The sequence below is a fragment of the Acanthopagrus latus genome, chromosome 5 (genome assembly GCF_904848185.1).
Source record: "Acanthopagrus latus isolate v.2019 chromosome 5, fAcaLat1.1, whole genome shotgun sequence".
Taxonomy (NCBI): Eukaryota; Metazoa; Chordata; class Actinopteri; order Spariformes; family Sparidae; genus Acanthopagrus; species Acanthopagrus latus.
In genome coordinates this window covers 12,833,310-12,861,070 of record NC_051043.1, presented here as the reverse complement: position 1 = coordinate 12,861,070, position 27,761 = coordinate 12,833,310, and the positions used below count along the sequence as shown (strand labels likewise).

Sequence of the window (27,761 nt, the reverse complement as noted above, 5' to 3'; positions counted from 1 at the left end):
GCTGTGGATTATTCCTCTTTAATCCCTCAGTTTTACCTTTCTCCATTCCCTCATTTCGTCCAGCGAGAACTGTGATTTCCATTTCTTTTTCTCCCTCGGAATGAATTTTGTCTTTACACCCCTGTCCAGACAGTGTGCTGGGCATGTTCCAGGGGCTTTTGAGCTGGCGTTTTAAATGCTGATTGGCTGGAGGATGCCTGCTTTGTTACCTCTCCAGTTCCTGTTTGCAGGCATTTTAATTACCACAGAGAATTCAGGCCTTTCTACCGCTTTGGCCAGCCTCAGGACTTTAAGCAAGGACGCGACCAAACTCATTACATTACTGTACTTTTGGCAGCAAAAGCCCCTTCAGCTTAATAAACTTGGCCCCAAACTTTTCTGACAAGTTGGAGGCTTTTCTGCCTCAGTTGAGGTATCGCGGTTACACAAGCAGCAGAAGTGGCTTGTAAAGAGTGTTGATAAGCGCTCTGTGGTTATTTGTTACTCCTACACAATTAACCAGTGTCTGTGGCCTTAATCTGGCTTTTTCTCTGTCACATTTTCCTCCCACATTGTCTGCTCCCAGGCCCTGAAGATGGTTGCTGTCAGCTGCACTCCTCTTTTTTCCTCCTCTCTGGTTTCGAATGTATCACAATGTGGGCAAAATACACGAACCTTTTGACAGGCGAGTAAATTGGGATTCTGTAAGATGGTAGAGCTGTGGGCTGTTGCTTTTCTTTGATCAATTATTAAGCGTTTTGTACCTTGTCTACTTGATGACAGGGCATGGCGCCACTCACGACTGTCCCCTTGTATGAATGCCAAATCCGCTGAAGTGTACTTGGTATGGGTTGTTATCTTGGAAGTGGAAAATGTGCCACTATATCAGTGACTGAAACGCTGTTAAGAGCATTAATGGCACCAAAACTTAAATGACCAAACTTTTAGTTGGGCAGACAGAATCTTTTCTTCTTTTTAGCGGAAAGGTATGACTGAAATCAGTGTGAAATGTTTAAAAGTCCTGATAATGGTTGAAGTCGTAGTATAGTATAGTAGTAGTTATATATTTAGGTATATATTTCGCTTGATGAGTGAAGACTTGGACTTGCTGGCAGTGCTAGAGGAAGAGTTGGAGGGGTTCCTCCTCTGGGCACCAAACATCTGCACAACATTTCACGGCAATCCATCCAGCAGTTGTTGAGATACTTCAGTTTGGACCAAAGCATTGGGTCTACATCGTGCAACGCAGCTTTTTATTTTATTCTTTTAAAGCCAGATAAGATAATTATAGCCTAATTGCATCCACCAACAGTATTCTTTCATAATTACAACACAGCGTGTGATTTCCTAGTGATTGCCCAATTAAAATAAAATGTATTTCTGCCTCTAATTAGTCTATGATACACTCGTACATGTAATGGCACTGATTACATGTGAGCTGCTTTTTCCATGTGATGTCAATGTCGTCTGCTATAATCGGCTCCAGCACTGACATCCAGTGATATCTTGGTCGAATGAATCAATCAATCAGGCCCACACCAGCCATCACAAATCTGTGGACCAGAGTAGACTGGTCCTGAGCGGCCACCTCATCCCCGTTAGTGCCTTTCTATTCTCTGTCAGTGGCTTTTCTTCAGCTGCGGCTCTGAATAATTCAACAAAGAAAAAGAGGACTGGCGGAGCAGGAGATATGGATTGAAGGCAATCTCGGGAGCGTGGACGAGGAAATTGGCTTTTTGACGTCAGAATACGCCGGAGAAGCGAGCTCCAGTGTGTTAGTGTGTATCTGTGACATGAGGGCTGGGTAACACATCTTCATTCTGACAGAGTTTCATTTCAAGAGAGATCGCACAAACAGTTGGCTTGAATGATGGCACCCTCGGAGGCACACAGTGTCTCGACATTTGAATCCAGGAGATTGAGCATGACTGTGTGGGTGTGATTCAGGTGTCGCCGCAGTTGAATATTTCACAGCACTGAGTTATGACCTGCGGGCAGTGGAGAAGGTCAGTTTTGATGCAAAATGCGGGTGAAATTTAAAGGAGGTTCTCCATTGGTAATGTCTGTGACTGCCTGTTTTACCGGCACAGGTGTTTACAAATACGCTTTGGCCATATGTATGTACATGGCATCATAATCAACCTTCGATAAATCATCTTTCATACCACGGTATATCTTGAAAATAGTTATGCTGCAACACTAGCTGGTTGGTCAGTTAGTCGGTCAGTGTTGGTCCATCGCTTACAGGACAGATTGTCATGACATTTGTGCAGATATTCGTGGCCCTTTTAGGTAATGACTCCTACTGACATTGGTGATCTGGGACTTTTACATCTTCCCCACTTTGAGGTTGATATTTGTGGGTTTTAAGTGAAATGTGACATTAACTGTTGGATGGATTGCCATTTGGCAAACACGTTCATATCTTTCTCAGGATGGATAGAATCAATTTAATGATATCTTAAAGTGGCTCTATGTTACTGTAGCATTTTATAAGTGTTCAGCGCTTCATGACTTGCAATATGTAAGTGGTTCTTGACATATCGTGTAAAATGGTACTTTCTCTGTCTCTCTCAGTTGTCTGTATTTAACCTGTGTATGATTTGGTTAGGTAGTTTAATGCTGATGGACTGTGGATTTCTTTTTCAAGGACTCGGGTCTGATTTTTGACAGAAGTCCAAAGGATGGGCCTTGATGCATGTTGTCTAGTGCCTCGTCTGAGGCCGCTCTTCAGAGACCAACAGTAGCTAACATTACTTCAGAAATGGTGTTTGCTAACATAAACTACAACCCACTTCCAGCACAACACAGTTGTGTTCCACAGAGCCCCTTTGATTTTTCATCAAGTTTATCAGTTAAAGGCCAAATGCCTGCAAAACATCCCAAACAATGTCAGCTGTGTTTGTGTTAACTCCCAATTAGCAAACGCTGTTAATGGGGTAAGCATTAAATCTGCGTGACACCAGTATGTTAACATTGTCATTCCAAGCTTGTTGACATGGTGATGTTAGCATTTAACTCAAAGTGTCACTCTGCATACGTACAGCCTCTCATAGCTATATTCATGAATGCACTCAGTGACCTGTTTCTAGCTGGTGCGAAGTCAGACACGTATGTAGTGCAAACGTCAATATACTCACCCTCTTGTCTTGTGTCACTGGGTGGAATTTGGCCAAAAAAAACGAAACAGTTTAACAGTGAAGAACTTCTACTGTTGTAAATCGATTCACTTCAGCTTAGCTTACATAGTCAGGTGGGCTGTGACCTGATGCGATCTTTTTTATTCTCTGATCTGAACACCGTGCAGGAGGAGGAAGCACATGAAGAAAATACTTGTGTTGGAGTCAAATATATTATTTTCTATTTTAGGAAACAGCAGACGTTTCTTTTTTTTTTTTTTTTTTAAACAGATCATTCTAAAGAAGCCTCTCAGGGTAAAGATCAACCCCTCAGTTAATTCATTTCACAGTAATTCAGAGTTATCCTGGTAATTTAAAAAGATTTACTGTACTATAAGGATTAGTGATTCAAGCTGGTTGGAGTTCTGGCATCCACTGTTTACCCTGCTCTAATTCTCTCCCTTTAATCACGTCTCCAGTTATGGCCATTGCTCTGATTTTGACCCAAAACTCATGAGAATCGGATGAGAGGGCATTCAAGTGTCAGTGTAATAGCATGTAGATGTGTGTGACTAAAGAAGCCTAACTGCTGCTGTCTCTTCATTTGTGTCCCCAGGTGCCCCTGGTTGACAAAGGTGATCTCTCCCGCTGTGCCTCTCTACAATGGCCTGGTCTTCCTCTTCGTCTTGGCCAACTTCAGCATGGCAACCTTCATGGACCCTGGCGTTTACCCCCGAGGTTTGTACGCATGCAATGTTTATCCGACATCTTAAAATATTAGTATCTGTCATAATGTATGTGCCCGTAAGTATGAGTAATGTTTCCTCCCTGTTGGGTCCTCGTGCAGAGGGCATCCTTTAATAGCACCACATTTATCAGAGCACCACTCAACCCAATGTCTCAGGACTCCATTCTCCACCTTGCAACACATGCGCCACATGCAGGACACTGCTGGAAGTTCCACAAGCCTTCGTACTGTGAGGTGGAGTCAGAATCTCTCAGCTGCTTAACCTTTCAAACAAGCTGCGCTGACTTATGCTCCTGATGCATCCTTGTTGTCCGCGGCACTATCTGGTTTAAGTGATGATGATTGAACTCGTCCCCAGGGGTGTTTTTAATGCGCTTGTAAATGATAAGCACCCGTCTTTTGTAGGAGCTTTCTCTGCCCGTAAAGGCATAATAATCATTAAGTTGTATAAAGCAGAGGTTATCTGCCTCGCCAGAGGTGACAGTGCTGCCGCTGCCCTGCTGGGTTTTATAGACTACCCAAGGATGTCGACTTATTTATATATTTATATCTCACAGGCAGCAGGCCCACCAGTAAAGTTTTGAACAAAAAAGTAAAGAATTGAAATAGTTATTAACTCACATCTGCTTAGAAAATCACTCCGTCATCCAGATTGTAAAAGTGAGAATGAAAGGTTAGTGTGTATTGGGGATTTTTCCACATATGACGTGTGGCACAGGCATTTTTTTGTCCTTTTCATTTCCGGGGGCAAACTGCAAAATGAGGTGACAGATGAGGGAGCTGATCGAGCTGAAATATCAGAAAGTTGTGCAATTTTTACAATTCAGCTGCATTTCACAAAAGTACTGCAATTTGCCAAACTCATTTTCAGTTTCCACGGGTGGTTAGGAGGAGTTTTGACATCATGCAGGATCTCAAGACGAGGAAAAGATTTTGGTTTAGGTCAAAATGGACTTCTCCCATGTGTGTACTTTTTCAGTTCCTTTTCCTGAGTTGCAAACCTAGGACACCACAAAATCATGATCAGTCAGCTGCAATGGTCTGTCCTGGAGCAACAATAATTTTGATGTTGTGGGAACACCAAGAAGTGACCAAAGGAGGAGTGAACAACCGTGCCCATCCGTCAACTGGCCTGAAACAGGATTTCAAATGAATGCTAATGTAGCTGCTGGATGAATAAATAGGCAACTGTTGGTTAACATGTGCACCACATTAACTTCGTGAGAAGATAGTATGCCCATTTTGTGTTTACAGCTTCTGATGTTCCCAAGTGGCCATCTGTGATGTTGCTTTGCCACCATTCATGCCTAACCAACCCAAATAATGAAGGCAGTGTGTACTAGGGCAGATCATGATTTAACCGCCCTGGGGGGGAAATAGAATTACGGTAAATTCTACAACACAATGACTGTAGTACATGTTAGCGGACTTATAAGTTAGCTGATCCATTATCATAATCATAAGCTACCAGTCAAACCACTCCAATTGAGACTGTAGCAACGAAGTAAGTTATTTGCAGTTGTGGTTCTGTCTAAATTACTCCCAACTCCTGTGCTGTTCTGCTCAGTGGTCATGGTCACGTTTCCAAATTCCAAACATTTTTTGTTTTGTTTTTTGTCCGTATGTCAGGGTTTTCATTTGCCCATTTGTGATCAGACAGCCTTGTTGGGTACAAAAATGATGAAAGGTTTAGATATTCATTCAAATTGTACCCAATGCTCAATTATGATTTTAACAGTAACCAAAAAATTGTTAAAAGAATAGATGTGATTAGTTACTTCCACCCCTGGTTTCTGGACAGTTCAACTTTGCATCTGGAAGAGGAAGAATTCAGATTTTTGCTCTTTCAAAAGTTACATAGTGTTGCTATATAGTATGAAAAATATATATATAAAAAAAAAGTATCAAAGTAATTCTGCTGACAAAAAAAGTATCAAAAATGAGCTTTTGCATCCTTCCTTAGTGCTAGTTTCTCATCCCACACATATATACATACAGACATAACATGTAGTGAACATAATAGATGATACACTTGGTAACAGATTGATGTCCCACACATTCGTTGATGCTGATGAAATGATTTAAGTAAAGTAGCAGATATGTCCTCAGAATCCTACTCTCTCAATAAGATACTCAGCCACTTAGTACTCTCACAATTTAATTAAAATTCCACTCGACTTTCACAAGAGCAATCAATTTATCAGGGCAGGTGTCAGCTGTTTCACCAGCAACTGAAGATTACTGAGATTAATTTAAAGAGGTGATATTATCCTTTTGGGGTGTTAGCCTGTTTTTTGATCTATCTATCTATCTATCTATCTATCTATCTATCTATCTATCTATCTATCTATCTATCTATCTATCTATCTATGTGTGTGTGTGTGTGTGTGTATATGTGACATACAGTTGCTACTGCTGTAGTGGTGTTATTTTAGATCACACTACCTTGCTCGGCATGACCGGCCCTACTCTGCCTCCGATTGGCTACATCCTGCCTGTTAAGTCCTGTGCATGTGCAACTCTCACCAAAGATTGAACAGAAGCGAGATGTCTCACTCTGTAGCTAAAACGGAACGTCAAGACACAGTGTGAAAAGTCACGCTTCAGCCATGCAATAATGTGTTTTTTGTAAAATATGTAAACCTGTTCTACTAGGACCCCCAAATAAAAGTATCAACCTGAAAATCAGCATAATATGACCTAACCTACATGTCGATAACTGGATTAAGCCTAATTTTTATTTGATGAAGATTTAGATTTACATCCACATACAATACAATCCAGGTAGCTCCCTCTTCAGTGGTGAAAATAAACATGAATAAGTAAATAAGCTACAAACCAGCAACGTCCCTGAAAGGAGGTAAAAATGCTCAAATGTGATTGTAATTGAACTGAATTGCGTGTTATTTTTGCAGAGTCTATGTATGCTGTTTGAAATAGGCCACTGCTTTGTCTGCTGAATACATCTTGCATTTGTAGAGTAGAAGCTGTCAGAGGAGATGCAGGCGTAGCTGCTGTTTGTGTCTACTGGTTTGGCAGCCGCTTTACCTTTAAAATCTATTTGAAGAGACTTGACAGCCATAATAACAGAGCAATCTCTGCTTATGGAAGTGTTTATTTCTGCGCTCTACCTTTGTTTCTCTCTTGCTTTCTCTTTTCACTCTCCCTTGCTTTCTCTGTGAGTGCATGTGTGTGTGTGTTTGTTCAGCTACCTGGATCTCCCTGGAGTCATTATTGTAGTGTGAAATTATTTTTTTTAGCTCTGTGTAGATCGTGTGAATGTGCCCTTTGATCAGCTAAAAGACATTTTATTTTGTACCGTGGCTCCAGAGCAAAACGCTCTCAGTGGCTGAGAAAAAAGCTTCTCATAAACAGTTAGATTGACTGCAGTGGCTCACTGGGGGCAGTGGAACTGCCGCTTGTACTCTCATACTGTAGTTTAGAGCTTATGTGCTTATAGAATGCTTAGGTTGAGCAGAGCAAGGCACCAACTCTGCCAGGGTTGGAGCTTTAATTTCCATTAAAACAACAAAAGAAAACGCTTCTATTTTGATGATGTATGAGATGTGGGAAATTAAACAGCATCTGTTCTACATGAGTCACAGGGTGCTCAGCAATCAGTCTTAATGTTAAAAGCAGAGGGAATAGGTCATGTCTATAAAAATCTTCATTTCTCTTAGTATTTGCTCTCTTGGCTGACAGCTAACAGCAGGAGTGAGCTTCATTTAAGGTGCTCTGCTGTAGTCCCTGTCAAAAGGGATCATAAGTCAAAACCATTCATTTGCCTTTGTTCGTCACTGTTTTTTCCCTACATTCCCCCCACATGCATCTGTGCCCAGTTAATGTGCTTGTCTCTGTCTGTGTGTGTGTTTCTATATTTGTGTGCTTCCCTACAGCGGACGAGGACGAGGACAAGGACGATGATTTCCGAGCGCCGCTCTACAAGAACGTGGAGATCAAGGGCATTCAGGTCCGGATGAAGTGGTGCGCCACCTGTCACTTCTACAGGCCGCCACGCTGCTCGCACTGCAGCGTCTGTGACAACTGTGTAGAGGTGTGTGTGTGTTTCTGCATCTGTGTGTGTGCGTGTGTGTGTGTGTGTGTGTGTGTGTGTGTTTGAATACAAATGTACAGAAGACCTTTTATGTTCAGTATTGACATCAAAATCTTAATATGCATCAAGGCTAGACTGATATATGTGGTTAGTATTTGCCTCTTATCAACAGTCTGATGCTGTTTGCATTGAGAAAAAACTTGCACAAAAAACTTGAAATTCTTAAAGACATTAATTATTGGCATGAATCAGCTTTTGGCAGCTTCAACTATAAAAAATTCTGTTATCAGTATTGGCTTTCAAATCATAATTTTTGTCTTGCAAATGTGCAAATACAGCAGGACATTAATACACATCCACATACAGGATTCAGAATTACACAGGTTGTGTTCCTGCATCTTGTTTTCTTCTACATTTTATCTGAAAAAGACTGAATGTGTGATCATCTGTCTTACAGACTGTAAAAGTCTAGTTATCTAGAATGGCACTTGGCAGAGTGCATAACACTGCCAAGGCCCAATAGTCCCCTTTTGTACTCATATCAGCCACCTGATTACACATCAAGATCCAACCAACATTCTCGGAGGAAATAACAAAAATCAACAGTTTTATTTAAAAAAGGAGAAAGAAAATTCCTTGATCTGTCGATTTATCTGTATCTGCACCAAAAGTTAAAAGTCTTTTCTGGGTTGAGACCCATTTTCCTTCCAGATTTTGTGGAAATTCATTCAGTAGTTTTTGTGTAATTCTGCTGACAAAAAAACAAATGGACAAAATGAAAACATAACCTCCTTGTAGGTTACATGATTTAAAACGTAACTGTGTAACTCCTCCACAGGACTTCGACCATCACTGTCCATGGGTGAACAACTGCATCGGACGGAGGAACTACCGCTACTTTTTCCTCTTCCTGCTGTCGCTGAGCATCCACATGGTGGGAGTTTTCTCCTTTGGCCTCATCTTCGTCCTCCACCACAGGGAGAGGCTGGGAGCGCTGCACACCACTGTCACGTATCCTTTCACTGCTGGAAATCTCCCTGCTAACTAAAAAGGCAGTCTAATCTATTTAATCTTTCAGAATAATGTTTCCTGAGCTGTCTGAAGGAGTCAGTGCAGTTATTCTCCTTGTGTTCTCCTCACGTTACATTGTTGTTGAGCTTGACTTTTGTGTCCAGTCTGGTGGTGATGTGTATAGCAGGGCTTTTCTTCATTCCAGTCATGGGACTCACAGGTTTCCACATGGTGCTCGTAGCTCGAGGTCGAACAACCAACGAACAGGTGAGGAGACACCGTCGTGGGAGCCGAGTGTACACACACAAACAATCATTAGCCTTGTTGTTTACCCAGCGAAAGTCAACAGAGCCGCTTCGCGCTGACACACGTCCAAACATTCACACCTGGAGCTGCCTGACTGTTGGCACCTGGGCTTGCTTTAGGGCACCTTTTTGAAATAATTTGAGAATCTGGTCAGTGCAGTGCAGTAGAATAACACAGTCCAATTAGTCTGTGTGGACAGAAATACGTTAACCTTATTAAAGACAGTAAACAGCAGCACATACTGTATGTTCGCATACTAATTATGTGATGCTACAACAACGTGAATCATCCTCTTTGTATTCAAACACTGGACCCCTGTGTGTATATATTAACATGAGTGTGTGTGTGTGTACATGTATGTGCGCTGTGGCCTTGTCCTTCCTCTGCTTCCGACTCTAAACGAGGCGTTGTGTTCCTCAGGTGACGGGCAAGTTTCGTGGAGGAGTAAATCCCTTCACTAGGGGTTGCTGTGGCAACGTGGAGTATGTATTATGTAGTCCCCTGGCACCTAGGTAAGATGCTTTATACTGTTGCGTTTGTATGTGTGTATCATGCTTTTCAGGTTTTTGTTTTTTGCTTTTATTCAGCTCACATTTAACTCATCTTCTAGTGATCAGTGGTGCTGTATTCATGCACCTGGCAGCTCAGGATTGTGTATGTTTATGCAGATAGCTTTGTGCGTGCTAGGGTTGTTGTCCATCGCAGCCAACAACATCCATGCCGTAGCACCGTCTGCGGTGATAACACAGGCGACAGCATCATGCGTGCGAGCGTATGCACGTGCTCTGAGGTCGTTGCGTAGGTGTGTGTCCCGTTCCAGCCTGACAGCAGCCAGCAACCCTGGGGGAAGGCAGATGGCTGAGCGAATTGAATCACCCCATAGAACAACAGTTAATGGGAAACCAAGCGCAGACACACACACACAGCATCCCTAAGACCCATAGCGGCAGTTTTACAACCCATAGGGACAAATCCCATTCCATAAAAATCAGCAGTGTGACTGCAGAGAGACAACAGCAAGCGGGGCTGAAACGCTGCGTTTACAGGCATCTGCTGTTAAGTTGCTGCATGATCCCCGACAGAAGGTTCATGATTCACAGAACCACTGACTCAAAGCATGTTAGACCTGACTGATACTGAAGAGTCTCTTTAAAACTGACAGTAAATCAGTAGCATAGGTTGATAACCTAAATTATGTCAAGACTGCTCGGAAAGTATAACACACATTTTACTCCCCAAGTTTTCCACACTTGCCATTTAACATGAAAAGAAATCACAGTGACAGCCCATTTTAATTATGAAAAACCCCTGTAAGACACACTTAAAGGATTGTTTTTTTCTGTCAGAAAGTTGTGTTTGAAATGTCTGTTTTAAACTGTGTAATGAGCCAAATGGGATTATGCAAAGCGCTCAACTAATTTCATCATCGTCCTTTGCACTGCTCGTCTCTGTGAACATGAGCTGATAGTGAATATAAAGTAAGAGAAGAATTCAGAGTTAACAGTAGCAACGTTGGCTGTTTTTTTTTTTCCATTTCAGTTTAATATCTTCAGAAAGAGTTTGTTCGCTCTGGTACAATTTAAAGATTTCTTCCGAACAGATCATTGTTGTAGTAGCTGATGTTTCACTGTACATAACCTACTGTATGTCTAGTAGCCATAAAGACAAAGCTTTTTCTGCAGGTACATGTTGGACCCGAGGAAAAAGCCCCATGTCAAAATTCAGCCCCCATTCATCAGACCTGACCTGTCCGACAGGCAGATCACCATCAAGGTCAGCGACAACGGCATCCACAACACCATCATCAGCTCCAAGGTGAGTTGTCAGCAATCACTGAAGAGCTTTTCCCTGTTATTTTCCTCTTATTCCATCATCTAACTGACCTACATTAAGTCCCTCTTCTGCAGTAGTGTAACCATTTTCTCTTTGTTTTATTCCCATGGTCTCATGTCACAAATGTATAGCATGGTGTATCCCCGGTTCTGTTCCTAGTTTCCAGTTGTAATAACAGGCTCAGAAGGAAACAATTTATAGATACAGCCACTTATTGAAGTCAGATTTATCAGAGAATTTCCTCATTGCTCAAACAGAACATTATTAGACACTTGATGTCAAAGCCAAGTGACTCATGAATGGGGGAAAAATGCATTTTTGCGAATGATAATAATTATTCTAATAAAAACCATAAAAGAACATTTAATACAATATTATGATAAAATGCATTGAAGTGTAATGTAAAATCAATATAAAAGCAAGTCTAAAACGGTGTCATTTCTAAACGTTTAAGTTTCTAGAAGTTGACAATGTCTCGCCTCCTATGGCAGCTCAGTCCACAATTGAGATTTTAATTGTACATTACTGATTATTTTTAAAAAGTATGCTGTATATTTAAGATTCATAGTTTCACCTCCTGGTCAGCCATTGGTTTAAATTCATGCCATGTATTGTCAGAAAAGTGCTTGATATAGAGCATGTTCCTCAAAGATATAGCAGATTGCTTTGTGCCAGTAAAAACACACCCATCTCACCATCTTTAAGCACAAAATGGGGCTCAAGTGAAGGAAAGCGTCACTTCCCCTTCAACAGTAACCCTATAGATTCAGTTATTTTCTCATGTTGGGGTTCTGCAAACTGATAAAATGAAATACAGGAGCGTAACAGAAACCTGTCTCTGACTTACAGAGGTTGAGTTGCATTGTAGGTAATGTAATCACCTGGTTTTGACAAGAAAGAAGAATATGTTGAATCAAAAAGAACATATCACAGGTTCCGCTGCACTGATTTTGCTCCTTTTTAAAAAATTCTTAGTCCAAATGTTACAGAAGCGCAATGCTAAATCAGTCTTTTGAGACGAACAAATTAATACTATATTGAGGAAAAAAAAATCCATCAAACTCTGAGATAATTTCCTTTCATCATTTCCAGGCCATTAGCCTCTAAAAAGAATAAATTTAAACTCAAGTAGAGCAGCTGCCTGGTGCAGCTTTGCTACCCTAAAACCATCTGTGAGAGCAGTGTTAGTACATCCCCAACATAACGCGCACGTGCTCTTCTCTTTTTCATCTGCTGTTCCCCCACCTGTTTTGGATGCTTCTGACACCCTGCTCCCCTCCCTGCAGTCCAAAAGCAGCCTGGACAACCTGGATGACAAAGAAACCCAGCCTCCGCTGCCACCCAAAGCTGACAGGTACAACCAGCTGAAAAACCAGCTGACCTCCAGCGAAGGTAAGAAACACAGGAACCCCCCCCCCCCCTTCATGTTCTCCAGCAACTAATTCTCCTGTCAGTCATCATCAATCCCATTTCTCTTCCCTGTCAAACAGCAATTTCCCAGACTCCCTCTGTACATCACCAGTGTCCCAGTGTGTGACTCGGCTCTAGTTTAGCGTGATAAATGTCCATCCCAGTGGCAGGTCAATGGCCTTATTTATGCTGGGCCAGAGAATAGGCGTGATTTGTATTTGAGAGGCCAGGCCTTTGAACTGAATCAGCACGAGATTTGTGGAACAGTGGAGAGATTTCAGAGTGAATCATTGCAACATGAATCACCACTTTTTTGTTGGTGTTGTGTAGCAACAGAGCTCTGCCAACTGGATGGATGGAAGAGGAATATGGTCTAGAATAAGGACTGAAAAATTACTGACTGCCTTTTGAAGTATTTTAAGAGCTGTGCCAGATCCTAGTTTGCAAGGGTCTTACAGCTAATAGTAATGTGTTCTTTACACTGTTGCGCTCAGTAGTATATGTGTCAATAATGTATGGTTTTGAACCTACAACAGCAGGTTCCCTCCAGTGGATCTCCAGTGTCATGGTGCATTATGTCAGGGAGTGAACACTTTCTGCTCTTCCATGGAGCTCTACCACTGCTTGGTGGTACTTCAGAGTACTGCAGTTGGTCTAAATGCATTGGTCCCTGTATTAAAGCAATTTAGGGGACTAATAATGCGTGGAAGTTAAAGTTATTTGCATAACATTCAGAGACACACAAGCACAGGAGCAGCGATTAACTAAGAAGCACCTTGGGGTTTCAGGATTTGCCCACATAAAAGGTAGTCTCCAAGTACATTAATTCTTTGAGAACGGTGATGGTGTTAGTCTCGAGAACTCAGTCCCTCAGTCAGAGCTCTGGGGTCTTGGCTTTTCTCCCTGAAACGACATTTAATCTGAGTTTGTAAAAAAGTGTAATTTCTATTATCTCTACATTGTTAACTCTGCCCTTCTTTCTATGTGTGTTGTAGAGAGTTCTCTATCTGGTAAGACCCATCCTTCCACTCCAGCCATGTACAAATTCAGGCCGTCCTTTGGCACCATGCCCAAAGTCCACTACCACACTGCTGGAGAGAAGGTAGGACATGGTTTGTTTAGCACTTATCATGGTATCATTGATTTTATGCTTTGATTAGCAGCTCCACTCTCATAGCCAGAGGTTCATTGCCTGTTGTAAAAGCTTCAGTTAAGTTGCACTGAGATTGGATGTTTTATACTGCTGTTTGCTCCTCAGATTATCATGCAAGATGACCGGAAGACCTCGGCCATCTTGGAAGAGAGTGTCCGTGGTCATGACTACCGATCCGAGCCCAACCTGGACCTGCCGGAGTACACCAATGCTCCCCTCCACCGCACCTTCCAATCCTCTCCCCTCCAGCTGGATTCTGACCCCATCAACTCACGCTCCCTCAGCCTAAAGCAAGGTCACCGCCGGCTGGAAAAGGGCCAGCTCCCAGCCCTTCAGCCGCAGACAGTCACCTCCACCCCTTACAAGAGTGTCTTCTCGCCAAACACGCTCTCCAACCGTAATGGCAGCCTGTCTTACGACAGCCTGCTGAACCCCAGCATCTCCCCAGCCACTGCCAGCGAGTGCATGGCCCATCGTGGTATGCCCTCCATGGGGTTCCACTCGCCCTATTTGCCCACCAAAATGTGCCACATCCGGGAACCTGAGATGCAGAGGCACCAGGTAGCCCCCACTTACAGTCCAGTGCTGCCACCCAGGGGTGTTGGAAGGCAGTCCCCTCACTCAAGGGACAGGGACCCATCCCCAGTGCGCTATGACAACCTCTCCCAGACCATAATGGCCTCCATCCAGGAGAGAAAGGAGATGGAGGAGAGGGAGAAGCGGCAGATGCTGCATGGGCGCTCCCAAACCCTTATCTATGCCCAGGACTCTGGTGTGTTTGATGGGGGCTATGGCCCGCCCCACAATGCTTGCTACCCAGATGGGCCTCGTGGCCCTGGCTCTAGAGGTCCAACACCCCCAGCCTATGGAGGCTCCAGGGACAACCTGATGGGGGTTGGGCTTGTGAGCTACGGGCAACGAACCCCTGTGTTGCGCCATGCTGGCTCCACACTGGGCCGTGCCCCTAGGACTTCATCCACCTCCCTGCACACAGATCACAGTAGCAGCAACAGCAGCCACAGCAGGGCCACCATCCAAGAGGGCCCTTATCGCTCCCCGGCCCACCAGCCACACTCCCCTGCTATGCCCCGATCCCCCTCCTACTCCCATCAGAAACTCTCCTACATCAGTGCCCGTGAAAGGACAGACTCACCTCATCTGGGGGGCCCAAGGTATGAACCATAACGTTGCCCCTGTGGGACTGCATGCTTTGTACTAAGCCACTGGGGACTGGTGGGCTCCCTCTGCTGGAATGGGCAGTAGTATATTAATCCTAACTGAGGCGATGTGTAGCATTTGTGTATGGTATTTGTCTGTTGTGTCCATTTACTCATAATAAGTACTGTCTGGTATGAATCCTTACGTATTCTGTTCTGATTTGTTTGCCTTTCTAGTAAAATATACATTTTTGTATTATTTTACGAATGTCAGATGAATAAAGTTGTGTGGCTCCTCTCATTTCTTTCTCTTTTGCATGCTTTTCACCCTCTTGTCTAACACTCTCAAGCCTTTTGCTTCACTAACAAGTACACTTTCAAGTCCATATTGCTGTTCAGTTTCTGTCGTGTCAAACTTTCGTGATCCATGGAACTAATCTGCATGCTGCCACAACCTTTATTATTAAATGATTGTTGCATTTTTTTTTCATAATTTTCTCTGTTCTTCTCTTTCCACTCAGAGAGGCCATCAAAGTTAATGGGCAGATGGACTGCCACCCCAGTGCCCAAGGTGCCACCCTCAGCCCCAGTCGCCACAGTAATGTTAAAAAGGTGACTGGTGTAGGAGGCACCACCTATGAGATATCAGTGTGAGCAGGGGCACCACATCCACCTCCAACAACGACGGCCACCCAGCTAACCAGAGATTCTCTCCTCTCTGTTATGTTTGTGAAGTCTAGATAACGGCCAGTCAGGGGCGACTAGCACTCCCTGTTATGGAGTTATAATCCAATCAGAGGATCTGTCTGCTCTTGTGTGGGTCTGTCTAGACAAATGCCCTTGTGTGTTTGTAGCGGAGGGGTCGGTTGGCAGTTGATACCGCTGCAGGCTTTATGTATGAGGAGTGTCTAGTCATTAACATTTTGTGGCTCATAAGAGTGGACCGTCCAACAGATTGTCAATGTAATTACTGTTGTCTCTCAGATGTGGTCATGAAGCGTACATTGTTCCAAATGTCAGATGCATTCAGCGAGTGCTGAAGGCTTAACAAAAACACAACAGATGAATTAAACTCAGACATCCTCACCGTGGACCTCTTCTGTCCTTTCCGAGTCAATTGACCTCAAGAAGACAGGGTGCTTCACATTAATTTGTACTGTTCATGTCATCTACAGCATATATGGTGGAGTTGCACAGCTTAGAGAAGTGATGGAGGACAGACCAGTTAGATCAGCACCAAGGGCAACTGCATGCCACACATGATAAGTAAGATGAGAAGATGAGAAAGGAGAGGAGAAAATTATCATATCATGTCTGGTGGCTGCATTCCAAATTAATTGAGAAACGCTTGCTTTTAATTAAAAGTAAAAATAAACTTAAATCCCTTCTTTATCAAAAAAGAAATTTCTCAGGAGCGAATGCAACCAGCAGAGATGCCAGTTGACGTTATTCACACATTATGAATGTCTGCTCCTTTGTCTCAGTTAAGTGCAGACTTTTCGCCTCACTCCCCGTCATGAAGGTGCAGTGCTTTGTCACAGGCTTTGGTTTGTTATAGCGACGTTTAGTCTCGTGCTGGGCAGACATATTGGCGTTCTACAAGATCAGAATACCTCATCCCAGCGGTTCTCACGGAGTTCAGAACGAGTTCAGCCTTGCACAACCAAAACAACTTTTCTGTTTATGTTTTGTCTAAAAAAAAAAAAAGAAAGAAAAAAAAGTTAATTTAGTATGTAAGTTATGTTTGTGTTATAACCATAGAAATGGAAAAGTGTAGTGATACAAGCCATTGTCCCACATAGTAAAATGATAACCGGTCACCCATTCATTATTTTGTTGTTTTTTAATCCGTTTGTTTCCTTTTTATATACCCAACCTTTCAAAAACTATGTTTGATACATCTTTTTATACAGATAATTGAGCCTGGAATGGATGTTTTCTTTTGAGTGGAGTTTTGTGTTGATAAATTATAAATTCAGCAAATAAATGAGAAGTGATAATGCGTTAAATCCATGAATTTAATATAGCTTGTTCTACCTTGCAGTGTAAGAAAACAACAACTTGAAAAAAATGAAATGCTATTACAAGATGTGTGATATGAGGGAGATGAATATCGATGTCTCAATCTTTGGCTGGTGAACAGTCAGTATGTGCTGTACACTAGTCCGGGAAGGGGCTGTTGATAGAAACTGCCTTGAGATATCAGTGCCAAAAGTGGCGTCACACCCCTTAATTTCTCAAAGACAGTGACCGTGACCGACAGTGTCATAGTGACATCATGAAAACCGAAAATGTCAAATCAATTTGCAGCAGCTGTCTGGTACAGCTCTAGTATTACCCACCACTCAGAAAGATCAAAAACTTTTTTTTTCTTTCCATTTTTTTCCCAAAGTCCTCAAATTATGAGTTATTAACATTACTGTTAACCATAGAAATGAACAGATATTATCAACCTGTTTTCATTTATATTCACCATCAAATGATTATGAAAACCAAGGCAGAATTACATAGATATGAATTAGTGGATTTGGTTCAACAACATTTGCATCAAGAGTAAACCATTGTTGCCTTTTGAGATGAGAAACTGTTTCATACACAGTGAAATGTGGTTAGTTGTTAAACTATTCTACACTGCGGGACATTCGAAAGCCGTAAGTGTTTTGTATTGAGCAACAAATGGCAGGACTGACATTTACTCATTTTAACAGACAGGCCAATGTACAAGACTTACATCTTGCTTCATTATGAAATTCCAGGATCTTATTGTCTTCCCATTTCTGCATTCATAACTTTCTTTCAGCAGAGATTAGAGTGTAAAGGCTGGTAGCTGTAGTTACAACCTTCTGGCTAATATGGTCTCCCTTTTAAAGGTCTCACCCAGCTGCCTTAGCATGAACACAGTAATGTGAGGTAACAGTCATGTATTACTGAATTGTTAGAACTGTATCTGTTGTACGGCTGTGGTATACAGGGCTACTTTATAGGTAAAAGTGTAGCTAACTGGAACATTTTGAAATACCTGAAGATCGTTAGCTGCTGAGTTGCCTGAAAATAGCCCAATGTGTCATGACTTTCAGATCCCTGTTTGACCACATATCAAAACACTATCGATGTCATTCCTCTTTAAGATGACTGCCATTAGTCCAATGTTCTTTTTTTTGGATGGACATCACTGCAGGTCAGGGACCATTCCTGACAGTCAGCAACGAATCTGTTCCGTCAGCCACAAGCTGACTCTGTTTTCTGAAACTCAAATAGAAAGTTCAATATGTATGAAAACTATAGAATATACTATAAATGTACATGCGTTCCTATTTTTGTGAAGAGGAAATATTTCCCAGTGACCTGAGCAGAGTAAATAAAGTTTCCAACTCTTTGAGTGAATGCAGTTGTCCCTTCTTACTATAAAGGATCGATCTGCACATCACATTCATTTTCTTTATTAAACAGCTGTTGACCGAGCCTCTTGAGGATTGGTGGTTTACAGATAACCAGTCACATGACCTACTCCGACAAACCATAACACATTCTATGTCAACATGTAGAACATTTGAGCCAAAAGAATCGGTCTATTATTTATAAACTATTAAGTATTTTGTTAGCAGATTATCACTTTGTATATTAAAGATGCACTATGTAGTATGGGGGAAAACAGTTTACAAAGAGAAAGATCATGATTGTCGGATATTTTTTATGCCCAAACAAACTCATTGTCTTCATAACTGAGAAAACACTCACATGATTTAATGCGGTTTTACATTTATTCGGCAGACCCTGCCCCCTTTCTAGCTTGAGCTTTATTTTCTTCTGAGAACAGCTCGTTTACTCAGTTATGGAAAAATATTACACACTTGAGTTTGTATTTGTACCTCAGTAATATTGTAAACTTTAAAATTCCAAGTTTCAATCCCTTCTTTAACCCTAACCCATCTCTTAAAAAAAAAAAATTCTTAATTCCAGCTTCGTGTGAATATTTGCAGTTTATTTACTCTAACAATTCACTTAATATTTTTTAGTTGTGGAAAAAGCATGACATCTGACGACATCGTCTTTGGCTTTTTTTCTTCCTCAAACCATTTTCAGACATTATCAAGCTTGACAATGAGGATGTAGTTGCAGTCCCATAGAGCAGTATTGTTTATAATTGTACATTTTAGCATCTGCAATCCAAGGAATCAAGTGACTTTTATACGAATGCAAACATGTGGTCTTTGACAGCTTTTATTCGAAGGTGGAGGAAACATCTTGAATCATTTGAGTGCAAATGAATAGTAACATTTCATCCATATACATGTATTTACAGATGCACTGGCACTTAGATGCGCTTTAGAGGCAAGGTTAAGAACTCAATTAGTGGAAAGAAAAGGAGAGGTGGTGAGCACACAGATCAGATAGGGCACACTCTGTTACATACTGTATACTCTACATGCTTTAAGTCTGGGAATGTTATGATCTACAGAATACAAACTCGATTTCCTGGTGAATACCTTAAGTTAGAGCATGATGAACCGTTGACTTTGGACTTAATGGTTTTCACATTTTTTAAATCAAAAGGAGAAAAAAAGAAGAAAGAAATGCTTAGCTAAGTGCATCTGATCTATCAGTTATCGCTGCGATGTGCAGCACACATCCGATGGCCCTCAACTGTGTGGAGTGGATTTCTCTTTAATCAGTCCCAACAGAACTGATGCAAGAAGGAACCAAGAAACAACTACTTCTACAAGGCATCCACTGACAAGTCTTCACCTTAAATGATGTTTCTATTTGTGGAAGCATGGACAGTGGACAGGGTTAGAAGGTCCACTGAGTTGCATTATGGGATATTACATTTATAATGCACCTCCATAATGCCTTTTCTCTGACCCCGTGCTGCTAGCAAGCAGGCTACATTTTCCTCTCCCTAAAAACAAACTCTGCTTCAGAATAACAAAAACAAAACAAAAAACCCCAATGTGGGAATTATCACTATCACAAGCCTCTTTTCACAGTTTGTCAAAAGTAAAATTGAACTGTAGATGACGAGGATGGAAAGCGTGGCATTCCATGGTGCAGAAGGAAAGGGGGTGGAAGGGAAAGGGCTTTTTTTTCTTCGTAAATTCATGATCTTGTATTTTTTCCTCAGTGGCTTCAAGGACTTGTGATCTTGAGGCAAAACAGATAATAAAAAAAACAACTAATAATATGCAAGTGTCCAAATTCAGTTCATTTAGAGTCTATTGTAGAAAAGGAGGAAAAACTGATAAATTGAAGATCAGCAAAGCAAGTTCTTGGTTCTCAATTCTTCTCCTCAGCCTTCACCTCCTTTTTCTCATCTTCTTTCTTCTCTGTCTCCTTTTTGTCCTCTTCTTTTTTTCCTTCTGAAGCCTTGTCCTTTACAGAGAGTTCCTCCAACTTCTCTGCAACTTTGTTTGCACTATCAGTGTTGCCTGTGGCAAAAACAGTCAGATGTACAGTCAACTTAAAAAGCTATGAAAGTTTAAATGCAACGTTCATGGTATCACTCTGAAGCTCAACCCACTGTCTTTGGAAAACGGGTTAACCTGTGAGGAATCTGAATAGTAATGTAGCAGAACATAGTGACACCAGCCTTTTAGAAGGCCAGTCAAGTGTTACATACTGCATGTTCATGTAGCAGACAGAAAAAGTTCCAGGCTGGATTGAGCAGCAAAGAACAGAGTGAGTCTGCAGTATACAGAAACCTTACCTAAGACGTAATGTTACCCATAGTTTGAATTTAATCAGTTAGGGGCTCAGAATATAATCATGTTACTATGCAAAATGGATTATTACCTCTAATAAACCAATGCACTCTTTGCTGAAGTAGTTCACATGTTAAATAATGTGGTAACATACTGCATTTGTTGCGATCCCTGGTATTTCATCAAACTTAACATATTTCCTTGTAAAAAGTTATACATACTTGTTCCCTCTAGAGACTTTCTGATCTCATCCTTGCACTCATCAAACTTCACCTTGAACTTCTGCGCATCTGTGAACAGAACAGAAAATTATCATATATTTACATCAATGCAGTATGATGGCCTTGAAAAATGAGGAAAAAGGAAAACCAATCACAACATAGCTGCTAGGCTCCTTAGAAGGACAAAATGGGTTTCTTACAGCTGTTCCCTTCACTATGATCACTATATAATCCAAATTAAAAACTGGTTTGTATAATATAGGATTAGATGGACAAATACTTACTTTCTGCATTTAAAAAGCGTATTGCCAGGAGTTCAGGTTTGGGGCACTCATCAGCATAATCTGCTAGTGTGTTCCACACCCATGCCCTGTCACTGCCAGCATTAGGCTTCAGCTCCATCGCAGTTGTAACTGTAGTTCACAATGAGGGGGAACAAGATTAGCACACGAAGGCAGAGACACAAGCATTTACCCAATAGGAGGAGGTTAATGTGTTTAGTAGCTGCCAAACTATTAGCAATATTGTTTGTGCTAATGGTTAATTGCATGTAATCTAAACAATGACTTGTTTGGTACCGTTGCATCGCTTGGCAGAACCACTAGTCTATATTTACAACATTTAAGAAAATAATCAACCCTGTTAATAGCGAGTCCATCATTATTCATTATCTGTTGTGGCTTATCCTTTGCAAAGGCTGCAGGGAGGCTGGAGTCAGTCCAGCTGACAGTGGTTGAAAGGACAGGCGACAAGTCCATCACAGGGCTAACAGATGGAGACAAACAACCATTCACCAAGTTCAACAGCAGTCACCAATTAACCTGTCAGTCTTTTTGGAGACACTTGGAAGGACATGCCAACCCTCAGCCAGCCAGTAGGCTAGAACAGTCTAGCTGTACAATGACAGTGCTAACAATTGTACCACAGTGCTGCAGCTAAAAGTCTCCTTATATTCATCTTGTAACTTCTGGATCAGTGAGAACACCAAGATGAGTAATTTCCCTGCTGTACCAGTAACTTCCGGACTATATTTGATCTCACCAACAGTTAAATGCTTGTTGCCGTGAATATTACCAATATTACCAGGAAAAAAGATGACATGATCACCAGCACAAATATGCTTCTGGAAAAATCTATTTTAATTTGTGTTGCTGTAGATGTTTATGTGTTATGCTATATTTGTTATCACAATATAAAATGTCAATTGAGTTATAATCGTCCACTCGACTCACTGTGATGATTTGCACAAATCTTCAGGGTTCGGTCTCTCCTCATCAGGAGGCGGATTGTGCCCTTCTCTTTGTGTTTCAGCAGCTTGACATCACCGGTTCCTCTCTCTTTCCACTCTGGTGGGTCGTTCTCAGAGGCAAAACGATAGAGTTTAGCCCGCCTGGGAAAACATTGGTATACTTCATTAACAGGAAGTCACTTGTAGCAAAAGCATCCATGCACTGGCTTACTTAACAGCTCCATGCACATCACACTTTGATGTGATAATAAGGCGACAATCAAAGCAACTTACATTTTAAAGAGTTCCTCCTCATCTTCTTCTAATGTTTTCACATCCTGCTCGGGAAGGGACACAATGGGCTCAAAGTGGGGATCATGGTTAGAGTCCTCTACAGTGGTTTCATGGTCATCCTGTTCCTAATGGGAAAAAAAGCAATGGATGAGTTAAATTTTAGGGGAAACTGAACGCATGTGTGTTAAACTTAGGAATAAGTTAGAGTAATCAGGCATGTGGTATCTTTCAGTGTGATTCTTTAAAACTCACAGGAACAAAGTGACTTCTGACAACCGACCAACAGGCCATGAATGCTTCAATGGAGGGATTTAAGGGCTCATTGGTTAAGTATAGCTTTTGTAGGGGACATTCGAAAGCCTTTCGTGAAACGTCACTGCTGAACACAGCATCTTTAATTCTACATGGGGCTCCATGTTGATGTGTGTAAGATTAAATGTACATTACCAAACATGGCAAGAATATTTTTGTGATACAAAAAAAAAAAAATGACTGAGGACAAAGATGGTACGTTCATGACCGGTGATGAAGTGTTTACAAACCCTGTGTGAACAATTCCATGTCGTGTGATATAATTTATGGGAAACTAATCATTTCCTATGATCAAACCAAGTTGTAGCCTTTTTAACTACTGGTTAGCTGCATAGCAAGTTAGCTGTACCCCGATGTAATGTACGGCTTTGTGCCCTGGCTAAACGAGGTATGCTACCCAACTGCTACTAACATTACAGATGCAATTCACAGTAATGGTATACTTAATTTAACGTGGCCACTAGCTTGACTGCGAGGTCGAGATATTAAAAATCTACCTCTACCGCAACAGCGTTTTACTTCGTTAACGTGTAAGAGTTGTTCAACTTTTGTTTTTCTAAGACAACTCATTGTGAAGTTGCCTAGCTTAGTCAAGTAGGCCTTTCACTAGCGGGCTAGTCGAGAGCTAATCATTTGGCTCTTCGCACCACGATGAGTGTCACTTACTACCACCGTCGTAAATTTGTCAGGAACTAAGGCGACATGTTTCTTGAGCTAACTGCTACTTCATTGAACGTAGCCGTGTTACAGTTACGTGCCTGTTAATACGCAGTCACTGGCTCCAGCGGCTACTGAAGCTAACATTAGCCAACTGGTGTTAGCAACTGTTGTGCTTGGCAGACAAAGGCAAGACACCCGGCTAATTTAACCCTGTTGTCTTTAGCCGGCCGGCTGCAAGTATATTTTAAAATATCCTGAGCAAATGGCCGACGACTGCGATGGTTAATTAAGTCGTCAGGATTGTTGTGCCCATTGCCCTCCCAAGCAGATAATGAGTGTATGAGGCTAATGTTAACATGCTGACTGGCTGCACACTTCACAGTACTTTTAAGCTCGTCAAAGAGAGCTGTAGAGAGACGCACAAAGAGCTAAAATTGTGCGTTAGACACACCGGACATGTCCAGATGCCTGTCAGAAAGTTCTCAAGCTTTTATTACATACTACCGCCTTGAAAACACAGAAGTTAGCTCTCCTAGCATCACGAACCACAACAGCATTGTCGGCATTTGTGGCTCGCAGCCTCCTCTACAAACTTTGGCACATTACGACATTCTAAACACCACGCCTGGCACAAAATTCCGATTTTAAAGCGAAGCTAATACATTTGATGACCTGAAATGCGTGGCCTTACCTTCGGGTCTGCCATATTAATGTAGATGTTTGTAGATTATGGAAGTAGTTTGATGATTTGAAATCCCGGACTGGCCGCCGTGCTGCTCTCACTTCCTGCTACAGCTTTCGCGCGCCGAATTTCCTACGTATGCCCGCGCCCACATTGTGACAGCGCGCGCACCGCCTCTGTTGTCTCCGGGACTGCCTCAATTAACGCTTACTTTCTATTATTGACTTTTTATAAACTGTTAAATACTTGAAAAATGTGACACTTTGTACTCAACGGATTTAACATGAATGTAAAATGTAGTCATGTGCAGCATTTTATGAACACTGTTACACACAATAAGTCAGACTGGATCAGCATAATTAAAGTGAAACTCTTGCCAAAAAGCAACTGTGGCTTTATTTGTGAATGTATACCAGTCAAACCTTAATTATGACAAAAGCATACCCTCTGACAGCGCTGCCACCTGACGCGCCTGCACTGCGAGTTACTATAATCAAAACATATCTGACCCCAAATTACTTTGAGGGATTTTTCACCTGTAGTCCATTTTGTATTTATGCACATTGCAGGGAGTTCTTCTGACTTCAGCGTACATTATTTAATAACAGCAGGTGCAGGCCACCAAATCATAAAGGAACAACTTATTCAATCCTATCTGGACCAAACTTCACATGTTTGGTAACAGTCCAGCCCTGAACGCATAGGCCAATATACAGTAATACTCACAGCGCCACATGTTGGACACAGGAAATGACATTTAACACCTTCCTGCACTGTCAGAAACATGGACAGTTAAGAGATGCATACACAATAATAGGGCAATGGGGCCAGGTACGCTTTAATTATGATTATTATTATGATTTAACATTATAAAAATACGTGGCTATTACAAAATTAGTTGATGGTATTATTTTATTTTACCTGTAAGCATCCCGAACAGTGTGTCACGTGACTGGCGTGTCATGTCACTACTCTCCAATCACGAGACGCTAAACTTTTTGCGAGTAGGTGCTAGGCTAGTTCAACAACGTGGGTGAAGAAGTTGGCAACAAGAAGACGGCTATATGCCGGTAACCCTAATATTGCAGACCCTCCGAGCTCATTTAGGTCAGCAATGTGGCAACATTTCGGTTGCCACATTGCTGTTGTTTTGTGGACAAACCCCAAACCATTTGCCGTAAGTGTTTTAAGAAGCTTCCTCAAGTGACAGGCAACATGTTGAATATGCACATGCACATCTTAAGGTACCATCCCAACATCAATTTAAGTGGAGCAAAGAAACCTCAACAACAAAAACAGTCTACTCTCCCTAATTTATTCCAAGTTAAATTGCCAGCCAATTTGGACCAGGCTCAAAAGATTACGAGGGCACTTGCAATATTCATGGCTCTGGACATGCGTCCCTTTTCAGTGGTTGAAAACGGGGGTTCAAGTTTTTACTGAGTGCGCTTGAGCCGTGTTATAAGCTGCCAAGCCCGATGCATTTCTCACAAAATGTGCTCCCAACCCTTTTCAATGAAACCAAATTGAAAATAGAAGAAGAATCGAACAGTGCCGACTCCATAGCCACCACCACAGATGGATGGACGTCCCATGCTACAGACAGCTACTTAACCATAACAGCACGCTATGTCAATAACAATTGGCAAATTGCAAACCCCATCCTCCAAACTTGTGCGCTGTTTGAAAGGCATACAAGTGAACATTTATCAGAGATAATTAAAGAGGCTGTGGCAGAGTGGAAGATCAGCAGATCACACGTCCCTGTTCCCGTGACAACAGACAACTGTTTTCTGTAAATTTTTCAACATTATTTGTAATTTTATAGCTTTGGCTATTTATTTCTTTTGCTCATGTTATTGAGACCTTACTTGAGACCTTAATATTGTTCTTAATCTTAAATGTTCAAATCTGCCCAGTTTATAAAGGTTTTCAAATGTTCTATTTTTATAGTATTTTATTTGTATATTATATTTCATATTTATAGCCATACTTGAGACCATAATATTGTTCTTAATCTTTAGAAAGTTTTTACTTACAGTCCTTCAACGTAAAGCCAACCAGGTAGAAATTATGTTTCTACTAACAATGAATATCTCTGTGAGCACTGTTGAACAATAAGAGTGCTTAACTGTCACATTAAATTCTCAGGTTCTCAGCCAGAATAGTCCCACCTCCTCTTCAAAAAGTATTTCTGGTATGAAGAAAAATCCAGAGTAACTCACAGGTTGCAGCATTGGAAGTGTAACCATGGAACACAGGACTGTATCTTTCTTTTCCATGTTTTGCTCAAGGTTTACTCCCACCACCGTGTCAGATGACCTGAATTAGATCCACAGATGTTTAACCAACAAGAATAAGACATACTGTTGCTCTTCATTTTATAGGGAGTATCAGAATGCCCATAGTAGTTATGTGTATAGAACAGGGACATTTAAAGTGTCACGTTAGTTTTGGCTGCCCTCCACTGATACCCGGACAATTTTAAAATTGACATATTGTTGTTAACATGACGGACTGACATGTAGTTCTGACCCTGGTTCTGTCCTTTTTGGCCTGTTCAGTCTTTTATCACCTTTTTAAGCTCTTTCAGACCTCTTACTCTACAGTTTTTTATTTAGCTATGAAAATGTTAAACTTTTTAAAGTCTTTCAACCCTCTTCAACTTTTCTGTCTTTTCATGTTTTTCAAATATTCATCTTTCTGCCTTTTCAACTCCTTCAAATATTCAGCTTCCCGATCGGCTATGAAAATGTTAAACTTTTTCAACTCTTTCAACCCTCTTCAACTTCTCTGTCCTTTCATCTTCTTAAAATATTTGTCTTTCTTTTGAGCTACAGACACCATTCCAACTTCATAACATATACATCTTTGGGCCATAACCGTCAACAGTTTTTTTGAAAACTGCAGGAGTTTGGGAGGCATTTTCCCTGTCATTCCTTATGGGGACATATTCGGCTTTGGCTCTGCTCCTGCTGCAGAAGGTGTGCAGCCATTTAAAGCTCTTTATGCATTTAGTCTTTTTTCACCTTTTTAAGCTATTTCTGCCTTTAACTTTTCATCTTACTCTACAGCTTTTTAGCTTTTTCAAATATTCATCTGTCTGCCTTTTCAGCTCCTTCAAACATTCAACTTCGTGTTCAGCTATGAAAATGTTACATTTTTTAAACTCTTTCAGCCCTCTTCAACTTTTCTGTCTCTTCATCTTTCTCAAATATTCATCTTTCTGTCATCCCAACTCCTTGTGCCCTCATTTCGCACTGTCTAGAAATATAAATAACATGACCGCATTCAGCAACTCCTCCTGTAACTCCACATACCAATATTTTGGTGATAACTATCATAGTTTTTTCTAAAATGGCATCAGTTTGGGAGGTGTTTTCCCATTCATTCCTTATGGGGACATATTCAACATTGGCTCTGCTCCTGCTGCAGCATGTGGGCAGACATTTTAAGCCCTCTCTGCATTTACATTTCCACATTTTCTGTCTTTTTTCACCTTTTTACGCTCTTTCTGATCTCTTACTCTATAACTTTTCACTCTTTTTTCACCTTTTTAGGCTCTTTCACCCCCCTTACTCCAGAGCTTCTCGGCCTTCTCAGCTTTTTCAGATATTCATCTTTCTGCCTTTTCAACTCTTTAAAACATTCAATATTATGTTCAGCTATCAAAATGTTCACCCTTTTAAGCTCTTTTAGCCTTTCACCTCTAAACTTTTCAGCCATTTTTCATCTTTTTGAGTTCTTTCAGACCTTCAGACATTTAAGACCTTCTTTCAGACCTCTTCCTGTCCTTCATACTTACATATTTTAGTTATCATCATCATCATCATCATCATCATCATCATCATCATCACAGTCATCATTATCATCATCATCATCATCATCATCATCA

At 41.4% G+C, this 27,761-nt stretch overlaps 2 protein-coding genes and 1 non-coding gene across 3 annotated transcripts in view; 1 reads left to right on the top strand and 2 right to left on the bottom strand.

The window, feature by feature from the left end:
• The window catches only part of zdhhc8b (zinc finger DHHC-type palmitoyltransferase 8b), a 66,505-nt gene extending 48,351 nt beyond the window's left edge, over positions 1-18,154 (top strand). Inside the window, exons 2-11 of the mRNA XM_037098843.1 lie at positions 3,715-3,836; positions 7,743-7,900; positions 8,739-8,911; positions 9,076-9,178; positions 9,638-9,729; positions 10,900-11,032; positions 12,337-12,442; positions 13,456-13,562; positions 13,719-14,785; positions 15,292-18,154. Of these exons, the coding sequence (XP_036954738.1) occupies positions 3,715-3,836; positions 7,743-7,900; positions 8,739-8,911; positions 9,076-9,178; positions 9,638-9,729; positions 10,900-11,032; positions 12,337-12,442; positions 13,456-13,562; positions 13,719-14,785; positions 15,292-15,424 (2,194 nt within the window). The 3' untranslated portion in view covers positions 15,425-18,154. The remainder of the gene's footprint in view (positions 1-3,714; positions 3,837-7,742; positions 7,901-8,738; positions 8,912-9,075; positions 9,179-9,637; positions 9,730-10,899; positions 11,033-12,336; positions 12,443-13,455; positions 13,563-13,718; positions 14,786-15,291) is intronic.
• Positions 18,155-18,737: 583 nt separating this feature from the next.
• On the bottom strand, positions 18,738-24,033 carry ranbp1 (RAN binding protein 1). The gene is made up of 6 exons (XM_037098970.1): positions 23,876-24,033; positions 22,213-22,337; positions 21,923-22,080; positions 20,975-21,103; positions 20,691-20,759; positions 18,738-20,196 (listed from the first exon to the last, which is right to left on the bottom strand). Exons 1-6 carry the CDS (start codon positions 23,888-23,890, stop codon positions 20,045-20,047), a joined length of 648 nt encoding a protein of 215 aa, XP_036954865.1. The 5' UTR covers positions 23,891-24,033; the 3' UTR covers positions 18,738-20,044.
• LOC119020332 lies at positions 20,328-20,456 on the bottom strand. The gene has a single exon (XR_005075290.1). It is a non-coding gene; the product is annotated as a small nucleolar RNA SNORA77 (small nucleolar RNA).
• Positions 24,034-27,761: the final 3,728 nt, after the last annotated feature.